The 12,200-nt window shown below is 39.1% G+C and overlaps 1 protein-coding gene across 3 annotated transcripts in view; it reads right to left on the reverse strand.

Moving 5' to 3' along the window:
* Window positions 1-12,200, reverse strand: part of LOC133564198 (neuropilin-2-like) — a 461,460-nt gene that overhangs the window by 366,051 nt on the left and 83,209 nt on the right. For all 3 annotated transcript variants that reach the window (XM_061918348.1, XM_061918347.1, XM_061918349.1), the window contains exon 4: window positions 11,000-11,227. In XM_061918348.1, coding sequence (XP_061774332.1) covers window positions 11,000-11,227 — 228 coding nt within the window. The remainder of the gene's footprint in view (window positions 1-10,999; window positions 11,228-12,200) is intronic.

Consider the following 12,200-nt stretch of genomic DNA (forward strand, 5'->3'; position numbering starts at 1 on the left):
GCATGCATGTTGCACGGCCCATTAATCGTATTTATTTATACATTTTCAGGATTACATCATTTTTATCATCGTGAGAAACCGAATCGGAATAGTGATAAAAAAAAGTGATTGATCGTCCAGCCCGAGGATGACCACACCTTTCTATGTTACCACTCCCTTTAGTATCATTTATTGCTCTCTCTATGTGTGTGTGTGTGTGTGTGTGTGTGTGTGTGTGTGTGTGTGTGTGTGTGTGTGTGTGTGTGTGTGCGTGTGTGTGTGTTTCTATTTCTACCCTTCTTGAGACATCGACAAGGAAAAGTACCATCCATATGAGGACCGGTGAACAATTTAGAACATAAATCATGGTCCCAATAAGGAAAACCATTGCATCTGGTGGAGAAATCTATCAAAATCTGGGTGGTCCCAAAAAGGGATTTTTCAAATTGACTGTGTACGGTTTTAAAAAGTGCTTCCCCTCTGGTCAACATATGAAATAACAAGTGTGTGTAAGAATTTAAAATGCCCCCCCTGTGGCCAAGAAATAAAAAATAAAATAAATAAATATGTTTATAGAGACATACTGTAATAACGAAGTAAATAATGAAGATTAAAAACCAATGAGAAACAAAAAAGAAAAAAAAAGAGAAAAATCATTAAAAGAAGTCTTTTTCTCAAAGTGCGTCAACATTTTTCTTTTAAAATTTGGAACAATTTCTCATATCCTTTCTGTCTCTGTAATATTGCAATATTTTCTCGTAAAATTATAAGTGTTTTATGCAAAATGATTACTTTTTAATGCAAAATGGCGACACTTGTCACATAAATTTCCGACTTTTATCACAATATTGCCAACTTTTTTGCTGTTTTTGTAAATTGGTGACATTTTTTGAGTAAAATTATGACTCATGTCACAATTTTGCCAAGTATAAATTGCGATTATTATCATAATATTGCCAACGTTTTACTGTTTTCTTATGAAATTGCGACTTTTGTCGGGTAAAATGATGACTATTTTCATAAAATTGCCAAACTTTTTGGCTTTTCTTGTAAAATTGCGACTGCCATTAAGTAAAATTCCAACTTTTATCAAAAATATTGCACAAATGTTCAGTTTTTCTTGTAAAATTTTGACTTGCGTTGAGTAAAATGACGACTTTTATTATAACACTGCCAAAATTCAAAGTTTTTCCTGTGAAATTGTGACCTTTTTCTTGTTAAATTCTAACTTTTTCAAAAGCTTTTTTTTATATTATTAATATTGTAAATACAAAGATTTACATATCTAGAAAGGGTGGTCCTAAAAGCATTTTTCAGAGGTCTCAAGAATGTAAGAAGTACAAGAATGTGTGTGTGTGTGTGTGTGTGTGCGTGTGTGTGTGTGTGTGTGTGTGTGTGTGTGTGTGTGTGTGTGTGTGTGTGTGTTCTTACTTAATGGGGACATCGCTCTGTTTACACAGTCACCTTTAGGGGACCTCTGACGGTATGGGGACAAAATAACAGGTCCCCTAAAGAGAAAACTTTACTTTAATTTGATTTAATTTGGACTTTTTTTTTTTTTTTTTTTAAATGGTCCTCAGTAGTCCCGTACAAATGTGTGTGAATTATGCAAAACTATTTAAATTTGGTCCCCATGAGCCATTTTAACTCTTTTTCCCCAGGGTCCCCAGTAAGTATGATCAGCACATTACTTCATCAATCCAGAGATTTAAAGACGTGTATGAGCTAACTGGGCAGTGGCCATTTTACCTCATTTTTTTTATGCCTCCACAACCTGTAGAAAGGGTGGTCCCCACAAGTCCCGAACAACAACTTGGTCCCCATTCCAAATGATAACCAGTATGTGTGTGTGTGTGTGTGTGTGTGTGTGTGTGTGTGTGTGTGTGTGTGTGTGTGTGTGTGTGTGTGTGTGTGTGTGTGTGTGTGTTGATCCAAAGACCTAAGTGATGCATTCACTGTCGCCTTCTCTGAAACAGCAACTTGTATATGTCATCACAAACAGATGAGCATGATATCGGGCCCCGGGGTGTGTGTGTGTTTGAAGGGTTGGGAGCCAGGACAGCACATTTATAGGCACTGAACGCTCCCTCACATCCAGACACACACATGTTGAAGCTCGTGGAGGAGGTAGAAGATGAGAAAACAGCCAGCAATCGATCAGTGCTATTGATTTTTTTCCCCCCCTTTCGGAATGGGTGGATATTTGAAATAGGCCTCTTGAGCAAACAATAGTAATAACTCTTCTCCTGATAGTGGTGAGGGGGAAGGAAATAGAAGAAATAACTGACGGCAGTAAAGCTTTTTCGTAAACAGCAGAAAAGATACAATTTTATCCTAATTGTTCTTTGTTTAGCTCGTAAATATATAACGGAAAATGCAGTACGGATCTGATAAGACCTGGTAAGTCCGAAAGAGATGATACGACATTATCTATTGGCTATGAGTTGTTCTTTTCCCTTGGCCTCAGTCTGCACCCCCACTCCAGGGCCTAGGCTAAGACCGATTTTTTATTTTTTTATTTTATTTTAATCTTCTATTTCCCCGCCCCCCCTTGTTTACCTGTATGTCATCTTTTTTGTAAGGGGCGCTGGAAGCCGGCAGACCCGTCAGCGATCCTGTTCTGTCTCCCTGTAATGTTTGTCTGATCTTGAATGGGATTGTGCTGAAAATTGTAATTTTCCTGAAGGAACTCTCCTGACGGAATAAATAAAGTACTATCTAATCCATCTAAAGCCACCTGGGGGTTGTTTGGGCACACTGCAGCAAGGTTTGGATAGTCCCACTCCTAAATACTTCAGTCGCTCGCAGGATTCTCACAGGAATGAGGCAAAAAAAAACAGCTTTATTCACTGTAGGATTTATTTAAAATGTATTAAAAAAAAAAAACCAAAAAATGTCCATGTCGCTAGTCAAATTTTACTTGATCCTCAATTAAGATACGCATATCTAGAAATGAGCAGGAATTTCAAAGATAGAAATTAGTATTAAATTCTGCAGCTTCATTCAACTCAAATGAAGTATTATTGGGATGTTGTGGAATCTTTAAACAAGATTTTATACCAAGGGAGGGGGGGGGTTAACTCAGTTGGTAGAGCGGCCGTGTCAGCAACTTGAGGGTTCCAGGTTCGATCCCCGCTTCCGCCATCCTAGTCACTGCCGTTGTGTCCTTGGGCAAGACACTTTACCCACCTGCTCCCAGTGCCACCCACACTGGTTTAAATGTAACCTAGATATCGGGGTTCACTATGTAAAAGCGCTTTGCGTCACTAGAGAAACGCGCTATATAAAATATAATCCACTTCACATTTTCTATGTGGCGAAAACCAAAAATATCACATTTCAATTATATATTTTTTCAAATTTCAACATGTTTTAACTAGTGTAGACACAATATAATTATTTGTGAAAAAAAATTAAGATTATATTGTAAAGTCAATCACTAAAAAGGAGTACCCTAAGTTCTGGACTTCTAAAACGGTGCAGATAAGATATGGATGTATTTTCGCCGACGGCCATAATGTCAAAAAGTCTGTGATCTCAAAAATAAAACAAGAAAAGAAAATGAAAAAGTGTCTCATTGTTTGTGCTGTGGCACCATCTTTTGCACGAGTTCGCTCACTGCAGTGCCCTTCTGTTTATAGCTTTTGACCGGAAGTACAATTGCCGTCTGGTCTTCCGGCCGTCCATAGCGTTTTTACTCGTATGCATTCTTCAACATTTTTAAGTTTTAGCTAAAACTTTAAGTACGTTCTACATCGTCCCACGTGTGATTTCTCTCGGAGTGTTTTCATGCATTTTGGTATGCGCTATCGTAATGTAATTAAGTTAGCGTTGTTAGCATTAGCCAATATGCTGTATAGTGTCATTACCTTACAACGGCATTCTTTTTGTATTGTTTCAGTTTCACAAATTCCTCAATAAATTCACCAAAACGTCACCGTTATTTAGTCTGTTTAGCTGATTGTCCATGACAATAACTTCTGTTTTGTGTGATCAGCCGTTTTACTGCCGTGTTACAGGCAATGTTTGGAAATACTTAAGGTATGTAAATAAACTGTAATGATCCGCTGCCCGGATCATATCATATTCTAGTTTTGTTCCATTTCTGTATCATATTCTGTTAGTGTTGGACTTCCTTAGTTCCTGTTTGTTCTGTCACCATGTTTTCTTATTAGTTTCACCTGCCCCTTACTTTTGACGCGCATCTGCCTTGTGAGTACATTCCTTATTTAAGCCTGCCTTTTCTGCTCATTCATCCTCGCTTCCTAGTTTGTGTTTCGCAACTGTGACAATTCCATGTTTTGTACTTGCTAGCTTCCACGCTAAGCTTTTTGTTCCTCTAGCTCCCATGCTAGTAGTTTTGTTTACCTGTTTGTGGCTCGTGCAAGTTTTTTCTGTTATTTCTCTAGCTCCTATGCTAGCACTTTTGGTTCCTTTCTAGCTCCCATGCTAGTTCTTTTTTTTTTTACTAAGTATGTTTTTATTTGTAAATAAATCATTATTTCTTACCTCCGCCCTGTGTTCGGGCCCCACTGCATCCTTGAAAGAACGCTTTCGCATCATCATGCCGGCCAAGCGTTACATAAACATTTAGAAAATATTTATGTCTATATATATATAATTCCACAATATATATATATCTGTGGCTTATAGTCTGGAGTGGAAAATGGAATGGAAAAATATATTTTTTCTTCTAAAAAATGTAGTAGGTCCGCTGTATAGTCCTGAAAATACCCTTTAAAACTATATCCTAGAAATAACATGTTAAATGCTTGCAAGTAGAATGTAACTTGCAGTGTAAGGCAGCGTGCAAGAAAACAAACCATTCAGGTTATGTCGCTCCGGCATCATTACTTCATCAGCTTGTCGTTATCTCTTCCTGCTTCTCGTGTCCTCCTGAACAACTCAAATAAAAGTCCTTCACCTTACGCTCTCATCCTGTGCATTTTCCTTCCTTTCCAACATCCTCAAACTTTTATTTTCGTTCGAAAAGGTTTCCAGGAATCCCGCTTTAGTATTTATTATTTCTTCTTCCTCACAATTTTCCCCACAAGTTTTCAACTTAAACCTAAAAAAATAACAGTTTTTAATTGGCGCTTACTATTTTCTGCCTATGGCGCTATATTCATGTTTATCGATATTCACACAGCTACATGCACTACTGTATCATTCTTGTACAAGTTGCGAGGTAATGTATGAGACACGTGATCTGTCCCAGTGGGCGAGTTTAGTTTCAAAATATTAAAACTAAATTCAATATAATTAAAGACTAAAAACAAAACCCAAAACCAGTGAAGTTGGCACGTTGTGTAAATGGTCAATTAAAATAGAATACAATGATATGCAAATTCTTTTCAACTTATATTCATTTAAATACACCGCAAAGACAAGATACTTAATGTTTGAACTGGAAAATGGTGTTATTTTTTGCAAATATTAGCTCATTTGGCATCTGATGAGTGCAAAATGTTTCAAAACAGCTGGCACAAGTGGCAAAAAAGACTGAGAAAGTTGAGGAATGCTCATCAAACACTTATTTGGAACATCCCACAGGTGAACAGGCTAATTGGGAAGAGGTGGGTGCCATGATGGGGTATAAAGAAAACTTCCATGAAATGCTCAGTGATTCACAAACAAGGATGGGGCGAGTGTCACCACTTTGTGAACAAATGTGTGAGCAAATTGTCGAACAGTTTAAAAGAACAACATTTCTCAACGAGAAATTGCAAAGAATTTAGGGGATTTCACCATCTACGGTCCGTAATATCATCAAAAGGTTCAGAGAACCTGGATAATTCACTGTATGTAACGGCAAGGCCGTGACCTTCGATCTCTCAGGCGGTACTGCATCAAAAAGCGACATCAGTTTGTAAAGGATATCCCCACATGGGCTCAGGAACACTTCAGAAAACCACTGTCAGTAACTACAGTTCATCGCTACATCTGTAAGTGGAAGTTAAAAAACTTCTATGCAAAGTGAAAGCCATTTATCAACAACACCCAAAAACTCCGCCGGCTTCTCTGGACTTGAGCTCATCTAAGATGGACTGATGCAAAGTGGAAAAGTGTTCTGTGGTCTGACGAGTCCTTGTTTCAAATTGCTTTTTGGAAAATGTGGACGACCAAAGAGGAAAAGAACCATCCGGACTGTTATAGGTGCAAAGTTCAAAAGCCAGCATCTGTGATGATATTGGGGTGTATTAGTGCCCAAGGCATGGGTAACTGCACCATTAATGCTGAAAGGTACAAACAGGTATTGGACCAACAATTGTTGCCATCCAAGCAAAGTTATCATGGATGCCCCTGCTTATTTCAGCAAGACAATGCCAAACCCCATGTTACAACACTGTGGCTTCATAGTAAAAGGGTGCAGGTACTAGACTGGCCTGCCTGTAGTCCAGACCTGTCTCCCATTGAAAATGTGAGGTGCAATATGAAGCCTAAAATACCACAACGGAGACCCTGGACTGTTGAACAACTTAAGCTGTACATCAAGCAAGAATGGGAAAGAATTCCACCTGAAAAGCTTCAAAAATTGGTCTCCTCAGTTCCCAAACGTTTACCGAGTGTTGTTAAAAGAAAAAGCCATGTAACACAGTGGTAAAAATGCCCCTGTGCCAACTTTTTTGCAATGTGTTGCTGCCATTAAAATTCTAAATTCAATTAAGTTTCTCAGTTGGAACATTAAGTATTTTGTCTTTGCAGTCTATTCAATTGAATATTAGTTGAAAAGGATTTGCAAATCGTTGTATTCTGCTTTTATTTACGATTTACACAACGTGCCAACTTCACTGGTTTTGTAATTAAAGACTAAATATTTATTTAGCTGCTTCCATTCCAATGTTTCTTCTCCCAACTCCGCTATCTGGCCTTCTTCTAAATCCTTCTATTTTCTTCCCTGTTCTGGAGGCAAACCATTCATTTTAACATTTCATTTTTTTTTTTCTTCTTTCCACCGAAACCTCCCCTTCCTTTCGTTTCTTTCCCCCTTCTCATCTCTATCCAGTCTCTGCAGTGGATTTGTCCCTCTCGACTCCCTCCAGTAATTCCGGCAGCGGAGAACAGAAATATCCTAACCCCCTCACCTCCTCACCCCTCAACCACTCTTTATTTCATTTTCCCCGTGAAAATGTATGCACTTTCTCCAAGGTGGGTGCCAACGTTTTGCCTGGGAGCTCGGCTTTTTATCTACCAACGCACGACTACTAAAATAGTTGCTGTTCTACCTAAATCGATACAGATGTAGGCAGGGAGAAGCACTCTTCACTTCACTTTGGAACGCGTGGTCCACCGTGATTTGAGTGGAATTCCATCAGTGGAGGACTGTGTGAGAGCTGTGGGACAGCACTGCTTTTATTTATTGCTTCTCTGGACAGTACGGTGGTACCTCAACTCAGGAACTTGTAGCTCAAATCAGCCCTGTCCATTGAAATGATCATCTTTTCTGAACGATAAGCTGCTACTTTTTCCCCCCACGTTTTAAACCCTGTGGCTTATAATACGGTGCGGCAGATCTATGGATTTTTCTTCGCTGATGAATATAATGCAAATACTGTATTTCCTTGAATTGTCGCCGGGGCGCTAATTAATTTAAAACCTCTTCTCACTCCGGCGCTTACCAAAGGCACGCGGTAAATTTAGGCCCGCGCTTATAAATTTGAGTGTGATGTAAGGATGCCATCACAAAAAGCACATTTAATAAAAAAAAACGTTATTATGGTCTTACCTTTACTTATAAATGAAGTCCATGCGCAGCTCCTTCTGATCAAAAGCATTGATAACTTGTTTATAGAAGTCTTCCTTATCTTTCTTCAGTTTTAAAAGTCTCTCTCTCTCGATGGAGATCTTCCTTTATTACCTCCTGCTTCGATTGAAAGTCCAGTTTAGAAAACTGTTTTATTTTAGATATGTAATCCTCCATGTTAAAAGTGCAAGCGAGAGGAAAAAATAAACGATCGCTGCTTGTTGTCACTTCTTCTGCAGCCGAGTAGTCGCAGGAAGGATCACTAGCGCCCTCTGCCATCAGGAGACGGGAGTCATTTAATGACTCATATTTGACACACGCAGCTACGGTATATTAATAAAACATAGCTGCTTACTGTTCTTTTTAGCATATTCAATATCTTGGACCTTAAATCCTACTGAATAGCTCTTAATCTTCTTCCCTTTATGCGATTTCAAATGATTGAAATCAGAATCCTCCATTTTGAAAATGATGACAGGTGAACTGTGCTAATTATTTTGCGGAACGAAATTGACCCGGCGGAAATTCTAGACATGCACTAATAAAAATAATATTTTGCGAAACGGGTTTGACCCGGCGTTAATCCTGAGCCGGCGGGAATGCTAAGCATGCGCTAATTATTTTGCGAAACAAGTTTGACCCGGCAGTAATTCTAGTCAGGCGCATACAATTCAAGGAAATACGGTAATTAAAAAAAAAATACACTGAAAAGGTGTGTTATTAGGGACAGCGTGGCGCAGTGGAAGAGTGGCCGCGCGCAACCCAAGGGTCACTGGTTCAAATCCCACCTAGAACCAACCTCGTCACGTCCGTTGTGTCCTGAGCAAGACACTTCACCCTTGCTCCTGATGGGTGCTGGTTGGCGCCTTGCATGGCAGCTCCCTCCATCAGTGTGTGAATGTGTGTGTGAATGGGTAAATGTGGAAGTAGTGTCAAAGCGCTTTGAGTACCTTGAAGGTAGAAAAGCGCTATACAAGTACAACCCATTTATCATTTATTATATGCCATCGTTTGGGGTTGAAAATGTACTTCCTGTTTTGTACCTTCAACCAGAAGTGTAAGAAGTCCTCTTTCATCTACAATTAGCCCACAGTATAACTGCTCGAAAGTTAAAATTAAAGTACCACTGACAGGCTCACACACACACGAGGTGTGGTGAAATTCCCTTGTTCCACTCCCTGGGAGGTGAGGGGAGCAGTGAGCAGCAGCGGTGGCCGCGCTCGGGAATCATTTTGGTGATTCAACGCCCCGATTCCAACCGTTGATGCCGAGAGTGCCAAGCAGGGATTGCTTCTTTGCACAGTACGGTGGTACCTCAACCCAGGATCATGTTGCTCAAATCAGCCCAGTCCATTGGAATTGTCGTCTTTTCCGGACGATAGGCCGCTACTTTTTTCCCCACGTTTTAAACCCTGCGGCTTATAAAACGGTGAGGCAGATCTATGGATTTTTCTTCGCTGACGAACATAATGCAAATAGTTAAAAAAAAAAAACAAATACACTGAATAGTTGTGTTTTTATATGCCATCATTTGGGGGTGAAAATGTACTTCCTGTTTTGTACCTTGAACCGGAAGTGTAAGAAGTCCTCTTTCGTATTACTGCTCGAAAGTTAAAAATAAAGTACCACTGACAGGCTCAAACACACACGAGGTGTGGTGAAATTCCCTTGTTCCACCTCCTGGGAGGTGAGGGGAGCAGTGAGCAGCAGCGGTGGCCGCTCGGGAATCATTTTGGGGATTTAACGCCCCGATTCCAACCGTTGATGCTGAGAGTGCCAAGCAGGGGGGAAACGGGTTCCCTTTTTATAGTCTTTGGTATTTGATTTATATTATTTTGTAGTGTATAATGTTAGAAAAATCAAGTGAAATGAATCAAACAGAAAACAATTGTCGGTACCAAAAACACAAAACTACTCATTAACAACCATCTGGAATGGACTAATACTGTCTTCAAGTTGAAGTGGAGTGGCCTTTTTTTTTTTTACCCCACAATAATGAAGTCATTTGAATGATGCAGACACATTTGTTACTGGTTACGTATACACATCTACCTAGGAGACTTTGTATGTGGAAGTATATGCAAATATAATTATTTGATACTTGTTTACATTGACAAATGTGTTGTTTTAGCACATTTGTCAATGTAAAGCATTGTTCCTAAAATATTGTTCAATTAAGGACACTTACTACAATGTCTAGCTTGTGTGCTATTGTGTGCTTAGCTGTTGTGTAGTTGCTAGCTCCTAGTAGCCTACAGCCTACCACCTATCCCTTTTTTGTACAAACCCCGTTTCCATATGATTTGGGAAATTGTGTTAGATGTAAATATAAACGGAATACAATGATTTGCAAATCATTTTCAACCCATATTCAGTTGAATATGCTACAAAGACAACATATTTGATGTTCAAACTCATAAACATTTTTTTTTTTGCAAATAATCATTAACTTTAGAATTTGATGCCCGCAACACATGACAAAGAAGTTGGGAAAGGTGGCAATAAATACTGATAAAGTTGAGGAATGCTCATCAAACACTTATTTGGAACATCCCACAGGTGTGCAGGCTAATTGGGAACAGGTGGGTGCCATGATTGGGTATAAAAACAGCTTCCCAAAAAAATGCTCAGTCTTTCACAAGAAAGGATGGGGCGAGGTACACCCCTTTGTCCACAACTGCGTGAGAAAATAGTCAAACAGTTTAAGAACAACGTTTCTCAAAGTGCAATTTTAGGGATTTCAACATCTACGGTCCATAATACCATCAAAAGGTTCAGAGAATCTGGAGAGATCACTCAACGTAAGCGGCATGGCCGGAAACCAACATTGAATGAAAGTGACCTTCGATCCCTGTATCAAAAACCGACATCAATCTCTAAGGGATATCACCACATGGGCTCAGGAACACTTCAGAAAACCACTGTCACTAAATACAGTTTGTCGCTACATCTGTAAGTGCAAGTTAAAGCTCTACTATGCAAAGCGAAAGCCATTTATCAACAACATCCAGAAACGCCGCCGCTTCTCGCAAAGTTCCAACAATTAGTTTCCTAAGTTGTCAAACGTTTATTGAGTGTTGTTAAAAGAAAAGGTGATGTAATATAGTGGTGAACATGCCCTTTCCCATCTACTTTGGCACGTGTTGCAGCCATGAAATTCTAAGTTAATTATTATTTGCCGAAAAAAAAATAAAGTTTATGAGTTTTAACATCAAAAATCTTGTCTTTGTAATGCATTCAATGTGTACATTGCTCAAGCAAAAATCGTGGCAGTACCTCCGGGAAGTCCATCCCAAACTTCCAGCCAGTCGTACTTGCAGTCCCCCTCTGCGCCCGGCAAGGGGTCATTCTCCAGGTCAAAGGTGAGGAAAGTGAGGGTCACATCCATGCTGGGGGGCACGATGATGATGAAGGAGCACTCCAGGTTGTGGGGGTATTTGTCAGGGAAGCCCGGAGACTCGATGAGACCCGAGGGACTGGTGAAGTTTCTCGAGCAGTCTGAACCTGGGCGGACATGAGAACAAAACATATATTAGAAAAGTGTCGACGGAAAGTAAAGACAAGAGACTCTCGTAGTAGTCCGATATCACCTTCATGCTGGTATCATTCACACAAAAAAAATCTAAAGTGATTCATCATTGTCAAAAATCGATATAAGCATCAATTTTTTAAAAAAAAACAGTTTTTAAGCCATCTCTATGCAACAAGAAGCTTTGTAACTTACAACTACTAACATTTTTCAACCCACTTCAACCGTTACTCTGTCAAAACATTCCTGTTAATCATGAACAAACAAGGTTGTTTTTCGAACTGGAAAAAATTCTGTTTTTCCCGAAATTCATTAATACCATTTTTCAATTAAAAATGTCACTACTTCAACATTTCTCGACTGATTTAGACAAATTCATACACCAACCATTTCAACACACTCAGACTATTTAAGTTTTTTACCATTTACAAAAAAATTCCCCTTTTCCCGAATTCCACATTTTATCACAAATTCACATTGAAATCCATGAGACATTTTTTTAAAGTTCCACAATTCCCACATTTTCCTCTGATTCAAACTGTTCCAACATCAAAATATACAGCCTGTTCGGGAAATGTGTGCTCTGCTTCAACAATTTTAAAACAAATTCCCAGATTTCCCCTAATCCCTTTTTTTTGCATTTTCCCCATTCAAATTAAATTGGCCATTTTTCAAACTTCCACAATTCCTACATTCTTCAACCCATTCCACCTTCAACATATTCAACTAATCCTGGACATTCAAACTAACATTTTTCCACATTCAACAAATTTCCAGGAATTCCCCTTTTTTGGTAACCTATTTCCACCCTTCTTAAGTTCAACTACTCTTTTCACATTTTTCAAACCTGTTCAACCGTTTTACTGTCAAAACACTCATATTCAGGACAAAAACCAAGTTGGTTAAGGAACTAGAACAATTACCGGTTTTCCCGAAATTCCAGGAATT

This window comes from Nerophis ophidion, linkage group LG13 (assembly GCF_033978795.1).
Source record: "Nerophis ophidion isolate RoL-2023_Sa linkage group LG13, RoL_Noph_v1.0, whole genome shotgun sequence".
NCBI classification, from domain to species: domain Eukaryota; kingdom Metazoa; phylum Chordata; class Actinopteri; order Syngnathiformes; family Syngnathidae; genus Nerophis; species Nerophis ophidion.